Source organism: Neovison vison, chromosome 6 (genome assembly GCF_020171115.1).
Source record: "Neovison vison isolate M4711 chromosome 6, ASM_NN_V1, whole genome shotgun sequence".
Taxonomy (NCBI): Eukaryota; Metazoa; Chordata; class Mammalia; order Carnivora; family Mustelidae; genus Neogale; species Neogale vison.
The window spans coordinates 200,079,877-200,105,399 of NC_058096.1; the positions used below are offsets into that span (position 1 = coordinate 200,079,877).

Here is a 25,523-nt window from a genome sequence, read left to right on the forward strand (position 1 = left end):
GGATGTTTGTAAACCACACTCAGCTTGGGAACTATGAATGCAAAAGAAATCCCTTCATAGTGGCAAATGTTATCTTTCAAGCCTTCTAGATCTCCATGCTTCCATGTCTTAGCAATTTGTATTTATTTCTAATTGGACCAACTCCTGCTATCTTTGGGTTTTGAGATCAATATCTGTGATTTGCTTTGCTAAATTTGTAAAATTTAGCTTTCTTTTAGTCCCATTATGTCGTGTATTAGACTCAGCTACCTCACTGGGGTAGGTACGTGTGAGCTTTTGGAGGAAGTTGTGAAACCAAGTCTGTAGTAATTTCCTAGGGACATGAGGGATGGTAGGAGTGAGAAAATTAAGAGCAAGTTCCTTGCTAGACTGTGCAGGGTATGAATCCCTCATACCTGGCATAGTGCCATAATAAGTTCTTTTGAGTTAATGAATGAATTTATAGAGAGCTTGAAACATGCTTAATAGTCTACCTTCAATTCTTATAACAGAAGCTAGGAAGCAAATTACTCTAGTGGTCATCACAGACTCTGGGACATCATGGCCTGAGTTCAAATCCCAGCTCTGCCATTTACTAGCTGTGTGACTACGGGCAAATTACTTAACCTCTCTGTGCCTCAATATCTCTATCTATAAAATGGGAATGATAACTCGAGTGTCACAAGAAATAAATGGAATGGCAAAAAAGTATTCATATATACCTTAGATCAATGCATAGTACAGGGTAAAAGCCATGTAATTATTAATTCGTATTAGTACTTATTAATTTGTTATTGAGTATTGATATTAGAGTTTAGGAAAAATACTAGAATATTTGGTTTGTCTCTTGTTTTAAGTGAAGATAGAAACAAATATTATGTATCTAATTATAGAAAAATACATTAATTTTTTTGAAATATGTTTTTATATTTATCTTTTGGCCTAGCTGTTGATCCAACCTAAAAATAGAGTATTTAAAGAGGAAACAGTAAAAATACATAGTGTATACGTCCATAAGAGAGAGAAGGCTTTCTATAGTCAGATGGGCAAAATTATCAAACATACGAAGACCTCTCAATATAAGTATTTTCCATGTAAATAAATATAAGTGGCCAAATTAACCTCATAACCTTTGGGTACAAAAACATAATATTTTATTTTTTCCAGTCAAATTAATTGTTAGGTCACAAACTCTTCCCCATAGCCATGCTTAGCAGAAAATAAAATCTCAGGCAATAAAGGGCCCCTCTCTCTCCTTCAGGGTTCTAATAATAACTCTGAACTTATACACCCAGAGTGCTTGAGGCAAGGCTTCTGTTCTTTGGTTCAGGTGACTGCCTCTGGGGTGTTTAGGGGCCATGCCAAAGGTAGTTGCTAATAGTTCCTTCCCATGACCACCTGAACCCTTCCCTTAGCATTTGGTGCTGGGCTTCTTGTCTCCTTCCTCTAGAGAGCTGCTTGGGTGTGATGCAGGCCTTTGCCTTGCCTTGTGAAATCTGGTACCCCCTCAGTCACCCAAGGTAGAATCCACATCTCTTAAGACCAGCCAAGCATTCAAACTCATTGTGATAACTTGACTCCTCAGACTGAGAATCCAGGTTTTTGGAAACTAAATCTCTTATGTCACCTCTGTCAGGAGAAGTACAAAACTCACCAGGACTCAAACCCTCCTGGGCCACCCCCTCTGGAGTAGAAGGAATCCTAGTCCTAAACCTTTCTCAATGCACCCATCACTCATGAACATTCCTGTTTGGATTATCCTGCCACAGAATTTTGGCACCATTTTGAAAGGAACACAGGACCAAGTTAGAGATTTGAAAGACTCTAGAAGGCAGTCAGTTTGACTGAGGGCACTGGGCCAGATTGACCCGCTGGCCTGACCGCTAGTCTTGCAACTTCTAGCTATTGGACCTTGGGTCTGTTGAACTATTCTAGGCCTGTAACATGCGAACAGTAGTGGACCTGTTTCTTTCAGTGAGATAATTCTGTTCAGTAACTAGACCAGCATCTGGCCCAAAGCAGATATTTATTTAGTGAAGGTGACTGTGTTGCTATTTGAATTACTGCTTTATCTAGGGATTTGGTCTTACACGTAAGGCCTCTTGTTCCTTCTGCGTTGCTCAGGACAGCTTGTCCTCTATGGCTAATAAAGGTGATGCTTGGGTAGACCTTGAACCTCTTCCTCTTGGTGGTGAGCTACAGTCACATCCCCTATAGCCAAGATCACAGAAGATGCATATGGTGTCCCCCAGGTGGGGAAATTGCAGTGGTGACCCTGAGTGGTGCAGAGAGGGCCAGAAGGGAGCTTAGAACTCATCTGATTCAGGAGCTCATCATACAAAAGGGAAGATTGAAGCCCAAAGAAAGGAAGACAGTGGCCTGGTAAGTTTGCTATTCTTCATTTCAAAGTCCTTCCTTCTCCATGTCTGTATTCTCAGACCTACCCTGTCAATCCGGCCCTTACCTCTCCCTGAAAAATTCCACCTGCTTTTTGTTTCCTGGCACTTCTTTTCCTCATCCTCTTCCTTTCAGTCTCCTGGAGCAGTATTCTGCTTTCTGAAATCTCCCTGGCCTTTCCCGCTTCCTCCACTCCACCCTCTCCTCCCCCCACCGCCCCACCTTAGCTCAGACTATTTTCTTCCTAGGTTGATCTCGCCACTCTCCCTGCTTGACAAAATTCTACCTGTCCTTTAAAATAGAAAGTAAAAACTGGTAGCCAGTGGTCTACACGTGGCCAACAAATGTATTTTGTGAATTCGGATAGTTTTTTTGTTGTTGTTGTTGTTTTGAATTGAGGCACCATTTAAAAAATATCATTTCACAAGAAAAATTCAGATACTTTTTCTTCTTTGGTTTAGAGGATCTAGCACATAGAACCCGTGTTTTTGCCTGGTGGAAATTAGTGGCAGCTAAGGAGCATTTTCCCTGCCTGGCCAGTATCACTCCTTGCTAATAACTGCTGTGCCCTGCTGGTGTTTAGGTTTGTGACTCCTGTTTTAAGATGTTGTCTAAATACCATCACTTCCGAGAAGCTTCTCTTTCCCCTGTCTTGCTTTACCAAATGTATCTTCTCCTTGTTTATGCCTCTAACACTCTGCTCATGCCTTCTCTATAGCAGATATGGAATTCTGTCCTGCTTATTGTTGTTTTAGTGAATAATACTTATCATCTATCTAGTGCTTACTAAGGACAGGTCACAGGGCTGAGTGTTTCATGGACATTTTAATCTCCAGGCCTTATTACGACCTTGTGTGATGTATATTATTATCTCTAATCTACAAAGGCAGAAGCCCAGAGAGGGTAAGTGGCTTACTCAAGGTCACACAGCTGGTAAGTGGCAGAGAAAGGATTCAGGCCATTAACTACCCAACCTCAGTGCCTGTGTTGCCTCCTGTTTTATACTGATGGATCTCTCCCTACACATTGAAAGCTATGGGATAGGCAAGAATATAATTCTCTAACTCCCTTACATTAAATGTTTCCAGAATACACACTATGTCAGAGGCACAGAATTCTAATCCATGTTCCCCAGTTAAACAAGTAAGCGATAGTGATATTATGGGGCATGACAATGCTTTCTGAAATCTCCCTGGCCTTCCCCGATGATGCCTAATATTGTGCTGGACATTTACCCTGCAACCTCATATAAAGCCTACAACTGTCCAGTGTGGCAGGGTGTACATCTCTATGTCCAGTTAAGGAATGGGAAGCTCAGTGAGGTCAGGTACCTTGGTCAAAGGCATACAGCATCAAGTGGTCAGGACTTGAACCTGGATTTTTTTTTGTTTTTTTTTTAAGATAAGGGGAGAGAGAGAGAGAGGGAGAGAGAGAGAATCTTAAGCAGGCTCTATGCCTAGCACAGAGACTGATGTGGGGCTCAGTCTCACAACCCTGAGATCATGACCTGAGCTGAAATAAAGGCTTGGATGGGTAGCTGACTGAACCACCTGGGCACCCCTAAACCTGGATCCCTCTTGACTCTGAGTCTCATATTTTGTTCTTTACCCCCCACCAGCTCTCTTGTGTTTGTGAACCACTTTTCTTATATAAAGGCAATTAGCCCATTAGTAAATTCAATAAGCAAAGCCTTCTTGTTTGTTCTCCCCAGATATACAGATGACACGAGAATCACTGATTTTTCTGCAGACACTTTCTGAATGATCACTGTGTGTTAGATAGTAGGTCAGGCCACGGTGCAAAGATGACAAAGCAAGGTCTGTGTCAAGGGCCTTACCATCAAGGTAGAGTTCGAGAGGCAAGAGTCCTTACCATCTGGGCCCCTTTCTGGGCCATCACTATGGATAAGGCAGAAGTCCCATACCCTTGGTTTGCCTGCAGCATCCTGACATTCAGCCTGATCACTCTGTCTGCATGAACAGAAATGAGGAAGGATATCCTGCAAATGCATTGGTTTTCTTTACTGACTTTCTCCTAAACACAGAGCTACTTGTGAATTTAGAGATTTTTCTGGGTTGAATGATTATAGTCACCATTTGCTTACAAAAAGATTTATCTCCTGTGAAAATGTGCTAATTCTTTCTTTCTCAAATAGAGGCAAGTCAGTGACATCGGTGCTTAAATGCTCTTTGGAAAATGGGGAATATTGTGTGAACCAGTAGTTCTCAGACTTAAAGTTGCTCCAGAATCTATCCTCGGGGTTGCTGTACACAGATAGCTAGGCCATACCCCACAGTTTCTGATTCCATAGGTGGAGGCAGGGGGACAGGGAAAAGGATGCTATTAAGTGTGCGTTCTCATAAATTCCCCGATGAAGCTGCTGCTACTGGTTGGGGAACCCTCTTTCTAAACCACTGGTGTGACTGTCAAGTGTTACTGTTTTTACCAATTCTAGTTATGAGTTACTAATTTTAGTTATGAGTTAGGTGATTATTTATTAAGTGCCAGCCATGTGCTGGACCCCAGTTGGGAATTACAGATAACTTGGTGAATAAGTTAGACGTGAGGCAAAGACCCTCGTGAGGGGAAATGGGAAGATACGTACAAAGGAATTATTAAGTAGAGTAATTTATTGTAATACATGCTGGAAGGAAACAAACTTGAAGCTGAGATGAGGAATACCAGGGACAGGTGGGAGGAAGGCAACTAACTTTATCAGAAGGGCCTTTGGGAGGTGCGACATTTATGTTGAGACCTGATAGATGAGAAGATGCCTGTCAGTTGAAGGGTTTGGAAGGGGTTGGGGGAGAAACAAGGCATGGTAGAGGGGATAGACCAGATTCTACAAGTTCCAGGGAAGCCAGAGTGGCATGGGATGTCGTTAAGAAGGCAGGCAAGGGCTGGATAAAACAGGGCCCTTGTCGGTCAGGAGAAGGAGTTTTATTTGCAAGGGAATAGAAACCACACTGCCTCTTTTAAAACTATATTTTGATTTTGGAAGTCAGTGCTTGTACGTGTAAAAATTCCTTTGCTCAATTGTAGGGTTTGGGCTCTCTCCACCCATAGTACAAAAAATGGAAGTGGTAATTCACCCTCACTGATCCCTGAAGGTACGAACATGCATTGGGGGACTGATGGGGTTGGGCAAGAGGGATGCTACACACACACACACACACACACACACACACACACACGCATACCAACACAGGCAGCAACAAACTGAGCAGCAAGGTTGGTGATTTGTCTCCCCTTTTTAACCTTTGGAAACCGGAGCTGCTTTTCTTACATTAGAGAGGTTGCATCTGGGTAGAAAATGATCTTTCCACCCTCACCTTTGCCTTTGACTAGGTCAGCATTGTTGTCAAACATTGTAAGTTAAACCTTAGCAGGAATTAATCAAAGACTGAGTCACAAATTAAAATGGGAACTTGCATTATTAGGTACCGTGCCTTTTCTTATCTCTGAATCGGAACAGAAGATGCCACCAAACCAGCTGTCTCTGTCCACATTTCAGTGCTCCTAAGTGTCAGGGAGTTCACACAGGGCCATCTCTTCCAGAGCTGTGTTCACCTGGATGTTCTCTTTCTTTGCGATAGCATGGAGTGAGTTCTACTTCTTCGAATCATCCAGATGAGAACATGTTCGTGATGGTTTCTACAGCACTGGGAATTGCTGCTTTTTTTGGTCAGGTCTGCTAGAGTTGTAAAAGGACTCTTTCTGGACATTAACTTTGTAGCAAAAAGGGGTAGAATGAGGTTGGCAAGGGAAGAAACAATTTTGATGTAATAAAAATAGGATTATTCAGAGCTGAGATGAGAGCTTTCTTACTGTTTGGTATTCAGATGAAATTTAATTTGGAAGTCACATCAGCGAATATTATATTTCTTCAGAACCTCGGCTGTGTTTTCCATCAGAGGGCATCTTTATTTCACTTAACTTGAGCAGCAAGCTGAAAAACCATAGATGGTTTCAACTTGTGTTTTTTTTTTTTTTTTTAACCTACAGGTACTCCAGCCATTCAGATATGTTTTTAGTGTCTATTCTGGAACCTTAAAGAAATGGTTTTGGACAGGGCCAAACATTTTGTGGCACCTACTCCACACAGTCCCTTTCTTTTCTATGCTTACTTGCATTGGCACTTAATTTGTTACCGTGTATTAGAACATTTCCCTGTCACCTCTGAACCTGTCTCAGAGGCAAGGCTTTTAGAACCTGAGTTTTTAAAACACGAAACAGGATTATGGATTAATCTCAGGCAGGGGAGTCCCTGGGGGAAATGTAACCTGACAAGTAAGACTCTGCTCCTGGCAAGCCCCTTGCGGGGTCGCCCTCTGTTCCTGCCGTTGACCTAGTGGACGAAAGAGGGGATGTGTGTGTGAGTCTAGGCATGACTTCTCTAAAGATCAACATTTGTACACACTGGAGTCACCTTTTATACATAGTGCTACTGACATTAACCAGAGAAGTGGGCCTGACAGCCCCAGCCTTAAAGCCAGCTAGAGTGGCCCGGCTCTGCGCACAACGATTTATCTGAAGGGATTCAGCACATTACACAGCCTAATTGTGTTTCGTCCAAAAGGAACTATTGCCCAGATAGAGGCGCCTCTAAGGTTACCGAGTGTGACCCATCAAAATGGGGTATTCGTTTCCATATATGTATAGTTGTTAGATATTTTAAATACCAAGGCTGTTTCTCCTTGTGAAGTCGAGATACCATGATCTCCTTATAGATAATTATAACAGTACTAATTCTGCAAGAAAAGAGAGGAGAAATAGTTTTTAAACAAAGTAATTTACATATTTGAGAAATCATACAGGGGAGAAAAAGTCCCAGCTGAAGCAGTCAGGCCCTTGAGTGAATATTTGGCATTCAAGCAAGGAACCCAATGTTTTCACTTATGTTTGTCCTGAGACTATTTAATACCAGGATTATGTTTGATTCAGGGTTATATTTAATCATTTTATATGGGACTAGACTATAATCTCATATTGGTAATGAAAATGGTGTTTTTTGTTTTTTGTTTTTGTTTTTTTTTTTTAATCTGAAAAGAGCTATTTGGAGAATCACTTATTTTGAAAATAGAGTTCAAAGGCATAAATTAAAGAAAACGTCTTATGGGGAAAGCATAGACACCTACTTCCAAAACTTGATACAAGTACTTGGTGAAGCCTGGCATTTAATATAGGAGTATAAATTGTCCTGTCGACAGAGCAATTTCTGTCACAACTGTGAAGTTTTGAAGAACAAAGTGTCACACGTTGAGATTTAAGTAGTTTTTGTCTCTGCTCAGATTAACAGTGAATGCTCCCTTGTGTCCGGGTAATCGAGAAAAACAAAACTTGCTGCTTTTAAGCATGAAAATTATGCTCGGCAGGATGTGTACTTTGGTTGTTTTTATAGGAATGGACTGGATTTGACCCTTGCCATCCACCCACTGTCTGCGGGGCTCCCTTGGGACCCATACACAGCTCCTAGCTGAGGCTGTGGGGCAATTTCCGGTGCAGAGCCAGGTGAGAAGCAGAGTAACTGGTCCTGGGAGTCCAGTGTCATAACCCCACTCTCATTAGTTCAGCTGGATGGCCAGAAAGGAAAGTCTCAGTCTCTGGAGTGCGGGGAGGATGCTGAGCTGTACCTGGATGACTGCTGGGAGTGGAAGAGGGGCGCAGTTGAGCGGATCTGCTCTTACGACTCGGTGGATACTTAATTCCACTTAGAGATGGAAGGAAAGTGGATAAACCCTCCATCCAGCTTGAAAGTGCAGTTTCGTTCTGTCTGTCAGCCCTGCTTACGTGGTGTCTCTCAAACTCATCCCCAGTCACTTTGTATGTGGAGAGAACTGGCTGTTTGGGTGGGCGTCTTTGTTCCAAGTCTTCCCTTTATGAAGCAGTTTTCCCGAAGTTAACCAATTAAGAAATGTTTTTTTCCATGTATCAGTAATCGCTCTGAGAGGAGGGAGCCAAGTCGCTGTGGGGGATGCTGTGCCCCAGGGACACATTTGGGAGGATTTCCTTCTCCTGAAGCCACAGGGTCAACATAAAGCCCTATAAAATGTTTTAAATAAAGAAGAAATTGAAGCGGAAGATTTCATTCTGGCACTTCATGTCTGGTTTTTGCTTTCCTCCCACTGAGGAGCTAACCAAGCCAGAAGTCTGGAGGATGTATTTAGTTTGAGGATAATGAGGCTTTACTATGGCTTTTAAAAAAACTTACCTAGATTATAATTATAAGGAAACCGGTACCTGTTGATGGCCTTTATGAGTTAGTTTATGATGCACTGATAGTTGTTGTTGAACATAGTATTTTAAAATTGTGTGTGTTCTTTATAGATCCTGGATATCAACCTTTTGTCTGTACTGTCATTTGCAAATATCTTCTCCCATTCCGTGGGTTGCCTCTTTGTTTTCTTGACTGTTTCCTTTGCTGTGCAGGTGTGTGTGTGTGTGTGTGTGTGTGTGTGTGTGTGTGTGTGTGTGTATGATGGTTTCTTTTATAAAAAGGGGACCACAGTTATGACATTTTTATCACTTGACTCTTAAGGAAGTCACTTTCCCATCCTGAGTCAGTTAAGTGTCAAGCCATTGATTTGAATGCTTAAGATTGTGCCTGCATATGTAGTTGTCCTCAGGACTGGAAGACATTGAGGACAAGAGCATTCTCTGCCAACGTCCTCATAGTTATGACATTTTGGAGACTATTTTTCCTCAGGATGATGGGAATGGCTTTGTGACCTTATGGGAGCATTTCCTGCCTCCTCCAGTATTTGCTCTTGCTGTCCTTTTCCCAGCTGAAGTGGAAGCCTAATATATATGACAGGCACTTAAAAAGTCGTAGCCATTAATTTTTAGATAATTGTAGAATCATATACAGTTTTAGGAAATAATAGAAAGAGATCTTTTATATCCTTTACCAAGTTTTCCCCCAGTGATAACATTTTGCAAAACTGTAGTATAATATCACAACCAAGATACTGACACTAATCCAAGCAAGTTACAGAACACTTCCAATACCACAAGGATCCCACACCCTGTCCTTTTATACCTTCACTCAACTTATCCCCTTTTCCCATCCCTTAACCCTGGCAAGAATTAATCTGTTTTCCGTTTCTATAATTTTGTCATCTAAAGGACCTTGAATAAATGGAATCATATAGGATGTAGCCTTTAGGGATTGGCTCTTTTCAATTAACATAATTAACTGGCGATTCCTCCGGATTGTTGGTTGTATCAGTACTCCATTCCTTTTTATTGGTGAGTAGTTTTCCGCAGTATGGCTGTACCACAGTTTAACCATTTACCAGTTAAAGGACATCTGGGTTGTTTTCAGTTTGGGGCTATTAGTAATACAGCTCCCATGCATAGTCATATATAGGTTTCTATATGGACATAAGTTTTTATTTCTCTGAAGTAAATAATGAAAAGAATGCAATTCCTGGGTCAAATGGTAGCTGCATGCTAAATTTTTTTAAAAAAACTGTAAAATTGTTTTCCCGAGTGGTTGCACCACTTCACATTCCCACCAGCAATGTACAAGGGATCAACTTTTTCTGTGTCCTCACCAGCATTTGGATATTGTCACCACTTTTTATTTTAGCCAATCAAATAGGTATATTTAGCAGTATTTCATTGGGGTTTTAATTTGCAATTCTCTAATGGCTAATGATGTAGAACATTTTTGTGTGTGTTTATTTGCCATCTCTATATTTGCTTCAGCAAAATGTCTGTTCATGTCTTTTATCTATTTTTAAACTGTATTAGAAGTTTTACTTTTGAGTACTTTAGTGTAGTTTAGTTCAGTGTTCTTCTTCTTCTTCTTCTTCTTCTTTTTTTTTTTTGTCTCTGGATGTCCAATTATTCCAGCACTGTTTGTTGAAAAGCCTATCTATCTTTACTGCATTGAATTGTTTTTGCTCCTCTATCAAACATCATTTGAGCATTTTCATGTATGTCTGTTTGTGTGTTCTGTTCTATCCCTCTACCGATATTACCCATGTTCGTTACTGTAACTATACAGTTGCCTTGATATTAGGTAGAGTGATTCTTCCTACTTCATTCTTCTTTGTCTAGCTGTTCTAGAATCTGTGTGTTTCCATATAAATGTTAGAATAAGCATGTCTATATCTTTAAAAAAAACTTGCTGAGATTTTGTTAGAATTACATTAAACTTACACATCAGTCTTGGAAAAGTTGACATACTATGTTTAGTCTTATAATCCATTGATACTCTGTTTATCTAAATTTTCTTTGATTTCTTTCATCAGAATTTTGCAATTTCCAGCATATAGATCTGGTACATGTTTTTTTTGTTGTTGTTATTTTGGGGTTTTTACCTTTGTTTTTTAGAGAAAGAGAAAAAGTACTCGTGCATGCAAGTAGGGAGAAAGGGGAGAGGGAGAGGGGAAGAGAGAATCTTAGCAGGGTCCATGCCCAGCACAGACCCCAGTACAGGGCTTGATCTCACAACCCTGAGATCATGACCTGAGCTGAAATCAAGAGTTGGACACTTAACAGACTGAGTCACTCAGGCACCCCCAGAAAACCTATACCTGTTTTAACTTAATACTTAAATATTTCATTTTTTAGGGTGATTATAAATGGTATTTAGTTTTTTAATTATGGTTTCTACAGTCTACTATTATATAGAAATGCAATTGACTTGTCTGTATTGATCTTTTCTTCTGCAACATTGTTGGACACATTTGTTAGTTTTAGGCTTTTTTTTTTTTTTTTTTTTGGTAGACTCCTCAGGATTTTCTGCATAATTGTTTCGTTAGATAATTATTTCATTAACAAGTAAGGGCAGTTTTATTATTTTCTTTCCAATTATTATAGCTTTTATTTCTTTTTCTTGCTAGTGCAGTGGCTAGAACTCCAAGAATTATGCTGAATAAGAGGGTTGAGAGAAAATACCTTGTCTTTCTCCTGATGTTAGAGGAAAGCATTCAGTCTTCCACCATTAAGTACGATGGTAGCTGTGGATTATTTTTGGTAAATGTTCTTTATCATGTTAAAGAAGTTCCCCATATCTGACACGTATATTTTGAAATGCAATTTTATATTTTTACAGTGATTAGGTATGCTGTATGACATAGCGGAGTTTGGGAAAGGGAGATTATTCTTGTGGGGCCTGATCTAATTAGGAAACCCTTAAAAGGGACCTGGCTATTCCTGAAGAGAAAGAGTCAAGGCATGAGAAAAATTTGATGTAAGGGACATTTTTCTATTACTGGCTTTAACGATTTGAGTGGGCCATGAGACAAGAAATTCAAGTAGTCTCTAGCAGCTAGAAGTTGTAAGGATAAGAGGGCCTCACATCTACAACTTTAGGGAACTGAATTCTATTCCAACTGCATAAGCTTGGAAGAGAGGCTTGATCTCCAGATGCCATACCTCAGTTTCAACTTTGTGAGGCCCTGAGTGGAGAAACCAGTCATACCATACTTCCTGCCTGGACTTCTGACCTATAGAACTTTCAGCTGTCAAGTTGGTGGCAGTTTGTTACATAGTAATAGAAAATTAATGTAAAAATTCAGTAAGATATTTTGGAACAGTGCTGAAATCAAAGCCTGTAGTGAATACTCTACTCCAGTGATTCAAATGGGACCCAGGTCTAGTCATTAAATTATGTTCATCCATGTACCTGTGAGGGCTGGTTGTATGCTAGGTGCTGTGTTCAGGCCTGGGGACACTGAGGAGAACGAGCAAAGGTTTTGTTTTGTTTTGTTTTGTTTACTGTTGAGGGTCTCATGGCCCACATCATCTCAGGATAGCCCCCTCTAACAATTGTCACATTATATTTGTACTCGATAATCACACTCACATTCTGGTAAAGAGTAAGCCATCTGCAATTCTTAGGTAAATCCCTTACCTTTTCTGAGCTTGAGTTAATGGCCTGATTCTTTGGAAGTATGTGAGGACCAAGTATGTTACAGGAAACCATATTGATTGACATAATGATTACCTTTCTACAGTATAGTTCCATCTCTTCTTTTCTCCCTCTTGGCATCAAGTCCCATAATTATTTCCTGAACATATACTGTGTGTTTGAGAAGATACTGGGTCTGGTGGTTGGATCAAGGATGCATTAGACTCCATATGATCAAGGCCAAATTGACATACAGAGAGGCCCCTACCTATTGCTCAAGGCTGATAGAACGTTGATGCAAGGGTCCTGAGGGCCTCGGGAAAGTGTTTGGAGTCAGGCTTAATGTGGGCTGATTGAAATTCGTCATAATCAATAAGTGTCCTCTGCAAAGCCAAGCCAGTAGGAGAATTCAGAGTAAAAAAAGTCTCCTTCTTTCATCTTTCCTCCTTGGAAATGCCCCAGAACTGTCCCTTACATCACAAGAAAGTAGCCTGTTTGAGAACATTGCCCCGATTCCTTGAATGGGAATGAATATACCTTGTTAATAGAGGTGACTTTAGTGGCACAAACAAATGGTTGTGACTTTTTAGGGCCTGACAACGAATTTCAAGAGATGTAGAAACAAAATAATAATAACAAAATCATAAAATGCTACCCAAACACAAACACAAAACAAACAAACAACCATACTGGACTTCCAAAACCCATAGGAACTTTATCAAGGAACAGTAATGAAACGAGCAACATTCAAGTGCATTGTGGGGGAGGGTGAGGTGGCAGGAATGACTGTTGACAGCTCTGGAGTCACCAACACTCAAACACTCCCTGGTGACCGGGGATTATAATCAGCATAAATCTAAATGAGTGTCAGGAGCAAAGCAGCCATGCCTGGAAGTGTGGCCTGAGTTAAAATTATTTTGGCTGAGGGTAGCTGCCACTGTAACTGCCACCAGAGGGCCCTGCTCTGCTCTGGACTTGTGCTTTGTAACTCTCCTTTGGAGGCTGGTTTATCAGCAACCCCTTGTTCCATGGGAGCAGAAGTACATACACCCTATGCAGACTTTCCTTGGTTATAATTTTTTAAAGGTTCTTTTTTTTTACATTAATAATTCATATTTGCAGCAAAAGTGCAAAGAAAAATAGAATAGATTACCTAAAATAACATGCCTAGAAACAAACACATTGCTAATATTTTGATATTTTTCCTTTGATGTTTCTTTCTAATCTTTTTGTTTTCTGTGAATATACATTTAAAAACCCACATATAGATGGGATTATATTGTATTTCCTATTTACTAGCTTGCTTTTCTCACTTGGGATTTCATGATCTTCTTTCCTTTACAGTCTTTCTACTTAGTGTTTAATATCTGTCCAACATCTCAACAATTGGATGCCTCTAATTTACTATCCAATTTCTTTGCAACACTTACACATACACATTATAATTTATTTAACTCATTTATGTGAAAGTTGGGTGTACATATTTGTGTATATATGTATACATTTGTTTATATATATCCACACTAACAAAATTTTTATTCTTATTTTTATAAACAAGGCTATGATGAACATGTCCTCAGAATAATTTCCTCTGGCAACATACCTTATGATAGCATTAGAATAAATTCCTAAAGTGGAATCATGGATAAAATGGTAATTCATGAACTATAATGAAATTAAAGAAATTTAAAAGTTTTTCCTCATATATTCAAAAGAGATAAACTTTCCACAAAGATTGAAAATAATTTTTTTAAGAGCTTTTATTTATTATTTGAGAGAGAGAGAGAGAGTGGTGGGAAGGGGGAGTGGGGCACAGAGGGAGCAAGAGTCCTAAGCATACTTGGCACTGAGTGTGGAGCCTGAACGGGGCTCGATCTCACGATCCTGAGATTACCACCTGAGCCAAAACCAGGATTCAGGCACTTAATTGACTGCACCACCTAGTCGCCCTAACAACTGAAATAATTTCTAAACGCTAATGGTCAATAAAGTTGTAAAATTTAGATGTTCTGGCTCTTTCCAGTATAGTAGCCACATGAATTGGCTATTTATATTTTAATTTCTTAAAATTTTACTTGTTTGAGAGTGAGAGAGAACGTGAGCACTAGCAGGGGCAGTGTCAGGTAGAGAGAGAAGCAGACCCCCTGCTGAGTAGAGAGCCCAATGTGGGACTCCATCCCAGGACCCTGGGGTCATGACCTGAGCTGAAGGCAGACTCTTAACCAACAGTCACCGAGGTGCCCTACGTTTTAATTTTAATTAAGATTAAACTACATTGGGGCGCCTGGGTGGCTCAGTGGGTTAAAGCCTCTGTCTTTGGCTCAGGTCATGATCCCACAGTCCTGGGATCAAGCTCCGCATCGGGCTCTCTGCTCAGCAGAGAGCCTGCTTCCTCCTCTCTCTCCCTGCCTCTCTGCCTACTTGTGATCCCTGTCAAATAAATAAATAAAATCTTTTAAAAATCCTATAAAATTGTTTAAAAAAATTAAACTACATTAAAAATTCAGTTCCTCAGTTGTACCAGTAACATCTCCAGTGCCCTGTAGCCACATGTAGTTAGTGACAGGTGTATAGGACAGAGCGAGTTAGAACCTTGCCATCATCATAGGAAGTTCTATTGAATATTACTGCTCTAATGTCTTAACGAGTTCCTTCATGGTTGTGTTTGGAATTCAGTTAAGTTAGACTAAAATACAAAAAACACATACTTGAGAGTGATTTATTTGGTTTGTTATTGATTCTATAGTAAAAAATTTCACCTTTCCTTTGAAAATGAAAAATATGTATCTCTGAGAAATGGAAGAAAATGGAAATTGTAACTTTGTCTTGCTTACCTATCCTCTCCTAGGCTGAAGGCTAAGCACCGGTGTGTCAGCTAACATCACTGTTGATAATGATGACAGGTTACTGCGTGCTTGCTGTCTGCCAGTGTGTAACTGCTGCACTCAGGGGTTCTTTGCAAGGAGCCCAGGAGCTGCAGTTATTATCCAGAGTTTACAGAAAATGAACTCATGTAAATAGAGGTCAAGAATCTTTTACAGAGTCACATAGCCCACACATGGCTGGATCCTGATTGGGAACTAAGCCTTTTGGCTTCAGGGTCCATAGTCTTAACCACTAGCTATCCTGTTTCCAAGAATTTCCTAGACTGTTAGGGAAAAGACTAGCTCTTTGCCATGCTGTGAACAGTGCACAGGCAAAGTAAAGAATGCTTCCCAATTGTTCAAGAAGTACCTACAGCAAACATACACAGAAGGTCATCCACACAGCCTTTTTGTCAAGGAGTTTCCACTGAGCCCAGTCTGATCTGGAATAAAGAGTGCTCAGGGCATTGTGGGGAAACTTTTATTCATTTGTGTTCCGACACTATTTGATTTAACAAAATCTAAGTCAGATGTATGTAGTTTATACATTTCTTCACTATCCATCTTCTATTATGGTCTGAAGTTTTGTTAATAAGCCTGGGAAGAAAGGAAGGAAAAGGGGGAATTTAAAATGTAGTCAAAATCAAAGAGCTTGAGCCCAAACACACTCACTTGATGTGGGTATTTGTTTGCTGCTGAAGGATCAGAGGTGACATATTGAAGCAAATCTCCTAGATGCTTAAACTTTAGTGAAGAGGGAGCAAATCCTGAACACAATCTTAAGGGTGGTCAGGTCCAGGCAGAAAGCAGTCTGGGCATTTTCAGTTTCAACCTTTCCAAAAGGTGTCACTCTAAGGCAGCAGTGGGAAGGTGGGAAGGAGGTACAGATAGAAATGTCAGATAAGAGTAATTGGAAAAATAAGATTAGTAGCCCTTGTTTTAACAGATTCTTTGCCATAAGCATCACTGTCTGAGAAGTTCGAAGTTCTTGCTGTTGAGGAGGGAGGGTTTCAGCGTTTATCTTCACCCTCTGATCTCTGGGTGACCTTCTCTGTGCCCAAAGCAGACCTGGGCCAGGTCCCAGCTATTCCCACAGGACCAATTCGCATTCCAGTTTGGCTATAACCTGGGATATGGGGGTTTCATTGGCTGTGTGTTCTGGTGCAGACTGAAAACTACCGTCCTCTTGCACGCAGGATGAGTAAAGACAGAAAACCAGGATGGATGGTGAAGGCTAAGAAAGAAGGAACCATGCATTTTTAAAAACATGGTTTATAAAACTGTTTAAAAATTCCAAATCATTAACACAGAATAGCACTATACTGAATACTGACATATGATTTAAGAAAAAAATTGTTTTATCAAAATATTTGAAGATCAGTTCTTGCCAAGCAAGCCTCATGAAAAGCACAGGACGTTGCCACGTGTCAGGAAGAGACACGCAGAACCTGGAGTAGGGCTCTTGGCAGATAACTGAGAGAGAAGCTGGTTTTCAAATATTTAGTTAAACAACACAAATGTATGTGTAAGTTTAAGTCGACACATGTTAATGATTTAAGGTCTTAAACAGGTTTTTTTATTTTATTGTTTTAAGGCTCCGCTGTTCACTTTAAAAGCTCCGAAAGTTTCTCCAGAGCTGGGTGTAAGCACTAGACTCTTTAGAAATTCATTTAACAGCTTCATTATTCTTAAAGTGTATGGAGTTATGAATTATTCAAATGCAATAGAATAGTCCTGGTAATTTAACCATTTTATAAGACAGTTTTTATGATCTGCCACATGGAATGACTTATAAAATCAGAAATGACACACAATTATTTAAGTGTTTTTTAAATTTGTGTGGCCTAATAGACATCTAGCTTGAAGAAACCTTTAATTATTATGTTTTGTATTTGTAACAACAAGCTGATATATTTTAAAATGTAATCTTAGCTTTCTAGAGTATCAGAATTTTAGTTTTAATTTTAGTTTAAGGGACCTTTAGGAAATTATTTTAAATTGGAACATCTTGAGTCTTATAAAAGACTTCTGAGGTTGCTGTGAATTCTGTTTTCATTGAAGGTGACATTTTAAGAATTAAACGGTTTTTTAAAATTTTTCCTCCTCTGGAAATATTATTGTGTGGTAAATTACCAATAGATATACCTCTGAAAGAAGCAAATGCTATGTTAAATCAAGGCAAATATGTTGATTTCTTGCTGAGCTTCTCAAAAATGGTTTTTGACTCATAATCATTGTGATTCTCCAAGTAGCAATTCTCTAATGCCCAGGACCACAGGTCCCCACAGTCCCCACAGCACTCATTTTTTCCTTTCTCAACAAGCTACTCCATTGAACTGATTTAGGGAGGTGGACCATGGGGTCTAGGGCAGGACTGGGTCTTGTTTCACTCTTGCTCATTACTCAGTACTTTTCTTTAATAGCTTAAAAAAATTGATTGATTTGAGAGAGACAGGGAGACAGAGAGTGGAGAGAGGGGCAGAGGGAGAGAGAGAGAAATCCTCAAGCAGACTTTGCTGAGCACAGAGCCTGATGTGGGACTGGATCCCAGGACCCTGAGATCATGATCCAAGCCAAAATCAAGCATCGGCAGCTTAACTGATTGAGCCACCCAGGCATCCCTAGCCTTTTTTTTTTTTTTCTTTAATCACAATTGTGAGTAAATAGTTTTTTGATTTAAACTTGTCTGCCAAACCAGAAAATTTCTGAGGATGAGCCTACTACAAGTGTCCAGCAGAATACCTGACACATAGGAGATGTCCTGTGAAGTGGTGGCTAAAGGAGGAGGGAGTTCGTATTTCCCAGGTCCCAGGGCAGAGCATGTGGAATGCAGAGGGGATTAAAAGCTCCTTGCTTATACCCCAGATCAAAGCTTGGGACATTTTTATTGTGCCACCCTGAAACTCACGGTTTCTGGGTGCTGTTAGTGGCTGCTGGGCTGGCAGTGAATGTAGGGCCCCCTTGCATTCAGGAGCTGGGTAACTGAGCCCCCTCATCTCCATACCAAGGAGAAGGTGCTTGAAGCAAACAGAGAGCAAGACCTTGAAGGGTGTTTGGTGAGGATGGCAAGGTAACCACTGATTTATGGGGTAGGAAAGTATCAGGTTCGGACTCACACTTCATCTGTCATTTCACTAAGTGAGTCAAAGGAGGGTGTTTCAGAATCGCGCCTTTGCACTTCCCTTCCTGCCATCCTGCATGTACTTACTGAGTCAAGGGCCGAAGGGGCTTCCAAAGAGGATGGAGGTGTGGTCCTTGCCCTCCAGGGGATTACGATCCAGTTGTAGCAACTTAGCATCCACATGAAAAGTTGTGCAGAAACGTGAAGTGGTATTTAATTAAATGGTAGAAAGTCAAGAGTAGACAGTAAGAATTGGTGCTTGGTACTTAGGTTGGATGGAGGTAATGTGGCTAGGAACCACTCCCAGGGACAATGGTAACTGTCCTAGACACTTCCAGGGTGTCCAGCAGAAAGGGCTTGTGCCAGTGCTGTGCAGTAGTTTCTATCTCCACCCCATTTTATAGGGAAGGAACTGCAAGCTTAGAGAAAGGTCAGTAATGTCCAGGGATCCTACCCTAGGCTTCACTTTGGAATCACTTAGGGATCATCTGCATCTTTAATAAAATACAAAAGCCTGACTCCCACCCTCCAGCATTTTGATTTAATTGGTGGAGATGCAACCATGGCATCGGAATTCTTACTATCTTTCCAAAGGATTCTAATGTGCAACCAGGTTTAAAAAGCACTGTGTTAAGCTTGGCCTCAGGTCATAGATCCTATTGGGAAACCAAAACTTGATCCAGGGATGTGCTTTTCCAGCTTTTAATCACTGTACCCTTCCTGCCATCCTGCAGCTATTTATTGAGTATGGACACTGGAAGGAGTGTCAGGGCTGTGAAGGAATCCAGGGTTCTGTGACAGAGCCTTAAAGGTGGGGTGATTTTGGTAACTCAGGGGGGGTCATTGTGGGGCAATCCAGGGCTGTGCATGCGTATGTATGTTTGTGTATGCATGCATATGCATTTGCAGATAGGTGACAAGAAGCACAATATTTGAATTCAGTGATACACATGAAATGGGTTGAATACTTACCAGGCACTGTATAAATAAGAGCTGACATTTTTACGGCACCAAGTCCTAGGCATTGTTTTTAGAGGGTCACAGATGTTAACCCATTGAATCTTTACAGAAACCCTGTGAGCTAAGCTCTGTTACTGCTCTCCCATCACATATGAGGAACCTGAGCCTTAGTGAACTTTTGTAACTCACTCAGAGTGGCACAGATTGTAAGTGGTAATCTAGCTCCCGAATTCTGTTTTGTAACCACTATGCTGTGCTGCCTCCTCTGTTTTCATATTTGCCAGTATCTGCGCTAAGAACTGTACACTCACTTATTTAATTTAATTTAATTTAATCGCTTCATTTAATGCTTGCAGTAACTCTTATGAGAAGTACTATTCTCCAGTTGAAAAAATTCAGACCCTTTCCCAGGTTCTATGACTAATATGTGGTAAAACAGGTGTTATTAGTACAGTCTGGCTTCATAATCATGCTTTAATCATTCTCAGAATTTTAAAATATGTTAATTTATTTTAAAAACTTCAAAATTCTGAGTAGAATTCTATATGTCAAACAGAAGTAGAACAACTCTTTGTGAGTGTGGGATGGTGAAAAAGTTCTCTGCTAATTCACACTCTTTGTCCCATGCCACTGACCTATTTATCAGCCCTTCGATGCACTCGGGAACATCTGATGCTCAAGGAACACATTTTGAAAACTACTACTGTTGGGAGCTCTGTGAGATGTTGGAGCTAGGCCAGTGATATTTTTAACAAAATATTGGTGGTTTAGGTGTAGGTGGTTTAGGCAGTAGAGATAAGTTATGACAGTAAATCCTATGGGACATCTTTGAATCCCAGACCCATAGGGCCCAAGTTTAAATATACTTTCAAACACACATAGACGAAACAGCTAAAAAAAAATCAAAAGGGTAGTCTAATTCTTCAATTTGTGTCTTGGGAAAACATTGAAGGGGCCCCAGGAATAGCCCCTCTCGACTTTTTCCTCCTTCCCCTTTTCTCTTCTTCACAATTTCCTTATCCTGCCCTTAAAACAAAAACCTGTCTCTGTCCCGTCTCAGGGCTCATTTTTCCTCTTTCCCTTCTGACTTCTTTCTCCCACTTTTTGTCACATAGATTATCATAGCCTGTGCTTCAAAGTTCTGTACCTTTGCACTTGGCTTCTCAAGTTCACTTTGCTACCCATTGGTTAATTCCATGTCCTAAAATCCAGGAATGGACCTGAGAGAGACACTATGGTGGGGAGAAGCTGATCAAGCAAAGCCATGTCCTTATTTAGGGTAGGGGGTACAGGAAAGGCTAGGAACACACACACACACACACACACACACACACACACACACACACTTTCAACCCCATCAGAAATCTGGGAGAGAAAGGGACCTAAGCTTAAGTGTCAATAGTAATGATAGAAAAGAATGATGGGGATGCCTAAGTGGCTCAGTCAGTTAAGGGTCTGCTTTCAGCTCAGGTCGTGATCCCAGGGTTCTGGGGTTGAGCCCTGCATCAGATTCACTGCTCAGTGGGGAGTCTGCTTCTCCCTCTCCTCTCACCCCCCACTTGAACTCTCTCACACTCTCTCAAATAAATAAATAAATAAAATCTTAAAAAAGAATGTGGATCTGAGAAGTATTTCCAAAATAGAGCTATAAGACTTGATGATGAATAGAAAATAAAAGAGGAAGGAGAGGAGACAGATGAGGTTCTGTGGTCTTAAACATGAGTAACTGAGTAAAGGTCAGGGTGTTAGCCCTGTAGATGTGTTAGGGAGTGTAGGGAGTGACAGGTTGGGAGAACAAGGAGTGGGTGGTAGGGATTTGGTTTAGGTGGGTGTATATGGATCATGAGTTGGCTTTGGTTATCTTACATTTAAAGTGATATTGGGACATCCAAATGGAAGTGATCAACAGGTGATTATGTATATGTGAAAGAGGTCAAGTTAGTAAAAGATAAAGTTTGAAAGCTATCTGTATATAGGTGAGAAGTGTGGAGACAGACCTCATTTTCCTGCTGAGAATCCACATGGATGAAAAAAATGTCTTTAGGACAGAGTAATAAGAGGAAGAATCCAATTATAGACTGCAGGAAGATGAAGAATTTACTAAAGAAACCCGGGTACTAGGTTTTCAGTCTAAAAGAGACCTTTATAGAACTCAAGGGAAGAGTTGGTTTTAGGAAAATGGTGGGTAGATAAAACCCTACTTACCCATTTTTTTTTTAAAGATTTTATTTATTTATTTGACAGAGAGAAATCACAAGTAGATGGAGAGGCAGGCAGAGAGAGCGAGAGAGAGGGAAGCAGGCTCCCTGCTGAGCAGAGAGTCTGATGTGGGACTCGATCCCAGGACCCTGAGATCATGACCTGAGCCGAAGGCAGCGGCTTAACCCACTGAGCCACCCAGGCGCCCCCTACTTACCCATTAAACTGTGTTTACAAATGATTATTCAATGACAAGGGGAAAATTCTCATGATACATTTATCAAAAATTATTTAGAAAATTGTGTATAGCATCCCAGTCTCAATCTCTCTCTCTCTCTCTCTCTCTCTCTCTCTCACACACACACACACACACACACAGTGTGGGGCGGGTGGAGAGAGAGAGAAGGAGAAATTATAACCAAATGCGTATAGGGTTTATTTCCAGGTGGTAGAATTTTGGGTGATCTTAATGAAAAAGAATGTCATTATTTAATCTTAAATAAAAAGAGAAATTTTAAACTTTTATATCTGTGTCTTTTATAATTTGTATGATGAGTGTACTTTATTCTCATTATCAGAAGAAAAATCATTTTATTAACATCAGTTAGAAGAAGAATAAATAATATATATAAATATAGGGCTACATCATCTCACTTAATGCCCATAAATATGGAACAGAATAAGCAGCATGGTCCCCTGATTCCTGGTGAGGAAAGTGACTCTGAAAGAGATATAGGAACTTGTGTGAGTCACATAGTAAGTGATGGAGCTGAGATTCTAATCTGGTGTTTTTTAAGGTGCAAGGTACATATACACAGTCAGCTAAAATGTTATGTCAAGTGAGGGAAAGAATTTGGCTGTGCAAACCAGTACATTAAGAAAAGACATGTGGGAGGTGCCTAGGTGGCTCAGTGGCTTAGGCATCTGTCTACCTTCAGCTCAGGTCATGATCTTAGGGTCCTGGGATTGAGCTCCGTGTCAGGCACCCTGCTCAGCGGGGAGTTTGCCTGTATCTCTTCCTCTACGCTGCCCTCTGCTCATGTTTTCCCTCTCTCTAATCAATAAACAAAATCTTCCTTAAAAAAAAAAAAAAAGACATGTGGCAAAAAGGAAAGTACCAATGGCTTGCAAGTGTAGAGTTTCCACAGGATAGCAAAAGTGAAAAGCAATTTTCTTTCTTGATGAGAGGGGACTGGTGGGGAGATGGAGGCAGACTTGGGGCACTTGATAATAAGTGTACAGTTTACCAGTCAAGACAGCCCAAGCCAGGCTGGGGTAACAGCCAGACAGTCCATCATCTCATGGTGTAGTTGTTGCAAGAGAGATTTATACCTTGCTTATGTGATGTGGGTTGACCTTGAGCTTCACTGTGGTCACTGGGAAACTCAGGCTGAAGGAGACATCATCTGAAACACACCTCTGTTATCACAGGGAAAAGGGAAGGTTGGGCTTAAGTATTAGTACTTAAATGCTTCTACCTGAAAATGACAATGATTTTATTGACCAAAGCCTCACCCCAATTAAAACAGAGTGGGGAAGTGTGGACCTACCATGTGCCTCTACGGAGGAGAACTGGAATATTGTTAATCTACCCTGATGGCCGCCACAAGAGAGAAAACATTTCTTGTTTTTTAATGGTAGCTGCTTTGGTGGCGAAGGAAATAGTTTTCAGAACTCTAGGTGTTTAACACGGAGGTATCATGGTCCTCAGTAGGAAACTGAGACCAAAGAATCAAGTGATCATTAGTACAAAGTCACAGAGAGAAACAGTGGCTTTGTGAAGACTAGAACTATGTATCTGAGGCCGGTGACCCCAGTGGTCCGCAGTATACAATACTCACTGGCCTAGGGTATGTGAATTTGGAGGAGTCGTAGGCCTTGGCCTAGGAAGCTACTGGAGGCTTTGCTGGCTAGGTGTTGAGAATGGTAGTCTTACCTCATATTAGGAGTTACTGATGCTAGAAGCCAATGTCATCTCCATCAGTAAAAACTCTGGACCATATTTCTTAGGCGTCCAGGTTTTTGTATGTGGTTATTGCTGAAATGACCAGGGAAGACTACAAGTCATTAAACTCTAAAATGTAATTGTTAAAGTTGGGTTAATATAAAACTAGTTGGGGCGGGCCCCAAGCAGTAAAGTGGTGAGTGAACTAAGCACTGGGAAAGCCAGTTGAGTGGCTCTGTATCTGTGGATTACAGATAGGTCAGCGTCAACTTAATGAGAGAGGGATTTAGCAGGTGAGAATCCTGGATAGTCTTTCTCTTCTCTGAGATCAATAGTGTATTTGGAATAGAGAGCAATTTACGAAAGGAAATGGGGTCATGAGGACACAGTCCATATCATAGAGGGTTAGGCAAACTGAATCCAAGTTGGCCCTTAGAATTACCATAATTCTGATCTTTTTTTACGCTGCTATCAAAAATAGTCAGGGGGAGAGGAGGAAAGATACCTGTTTCAGACTCCCAGCATTGCTTTGTCGAAGGGCTGCTAGTCATATTTAAAATATTCTATAAATTTATATGAGATATAAATATTACAATTGCTTTTAAAATTTTGTATATTTCTAAAGTTAAATAATACTATTTATTCTACAGTTAAGCAGGTGTGGTTCTGGGACTTTCATGGTTAACCTTCGTATTCCTTGCTTTTTAAACTGTTTTTGGCTTTGGCTTTGATTTACATTATATGGTCATCAAATTCCTCTTTTTATCAGGGAAAAATGGAGGGTTTTCTGCATCTTAAAAGCATATAATTTACCTTGGATGTGAACTATAATGCTTATTCTGAAAAAATTCCATGGAAAACTGAAGAAATTGTGTAGAAAGTCTTTATGAATTGGAACCTAACATGTCATTGACACATTTTGAAGGGTGTTCTGTTGACTTTAGTGATGGATGATCCCATTCTGCCAAGTTCAGCTGGAAGTGGGAGGGTGGCTTAGAAACCCAATATCAATCTAGAAACTTCCTGGAACCATGGTTTTAAATCAGCAGGGTGGATGCGGCCTGCATCTGTGCAAAGGATGGCATTTCACTGGCTCGCTCCACGGAAGTCTCTGGAACAGAACCGTAAACACCAGCTCTCTTTGTTGTGTGTTGGCTTTTAAAAGCCCCCAATGGTTTAGGGAGAATAAGGCCTTGCCTTGGGGCTCCCTGGTCCAATTTTTTGGGACCTGGCTAAAAATCCTAGATATCTGATAGTCTGGCTTATTTCTATGGTGTATTAGCACCCTATAAAAGTTACATGTCATTTATTTCAAGTTTAGAACCCTCTCAAACTTCAGGGGCAAACCAAACTTGAACCTTTTGTGGCTGGAATTCTGTTTACCTTTGGCCAAACCTTGCTTCCTGAATGTGAGTCAGGGAGGTGAGGTGAGAGGGGGCTCCTGAGGCCCCTTGGACATCAAATTGCTTTTGCCAAACAACACTTTGATAGGTTAAAACATGAATGAATCTGAAACACGTAGATTAACTTCCTGTCAGAATACTCTGGGGCCTACACACAAAAGTATATTGTGCTGGGCAAATGCATTTTGAGCGTTGCCTTCCGCCAACTGTGAGGCCGTATCTGAGATTTTTGCCAAACACAGGTTGAAATTAGGTCAAGCCAGTTACCTTCCACTACCGATAAATATATTAAATAGTTTCTATAAAGGTTATTGGATAATCCAATTGAATGAGGACCCTGGAGAAATTTGGGCATTTCTTGTGTTGAAACATTTATCTTCAACCAGTGACAAAGAAAGACTGGATTCTAAGATACAGTGCCCAGTTCAAGGATGGCTATGATTCCTTTGTGTCTATCAGAATACAGGCTAGCAAGGAAGGCCTGGTGCTTGAATGAAGGAGAAGTAACACCATGTTCCCTGTGTCTTTCAGATAGAGGAACTGATGAGTGCATTGGAGAAGACCAGACAGGAACTGGATGCCACCAAGGCACGCCTGGCCTCCACGCAGCAGTCTCTAGCTGAAAAAGAAGCCCATTTGGCCAACCTCCGGATAGAAAGGAGAAAACAGCTGGAGGAGATCCTGGAGATGAAGTGAGTACCCATTTTTGTTTTCCTGGTTTTTCTTTTCTAACTTTTCTTCAGGGATGGGGAAAGGAAGGCTAGAAAAGACAATGATTTTTAAGAAAGAATAA

The 25,523-nt window shown here is 40.6% G+C and overlaps 1 protein-coding gene across 10 annotated transcripts in view; it reads left to right on the forward strand.

The window, feature by feature from the left end:
- Positions 1-25,523, forward strand: part of ERC2 (ELKS/RAB6-interacting/CAST family member 2) — a 916,980-nt gene that overhangs the window by 538,483 nt on the left and 352,974 nt on the right. For all 10 annotated transcript variants that reach the window (XR_006385123.1, XR_006385122.1, XM_044253352.1 and 7 more), the window contains one exon: positions 25,262-25,422. Coding sequence is in view for 8 of the 10 variants with exons in the window: in XM_044253352.1 (XP_044109287.1) it covers positions 25,262-25,422 (161 nt within the window). In the remaining 2 variants the exon portion in view is untranslated. The remainder of the gene's footprint in view (positions 1-25,261; positions 25,423-25,523) is intronic.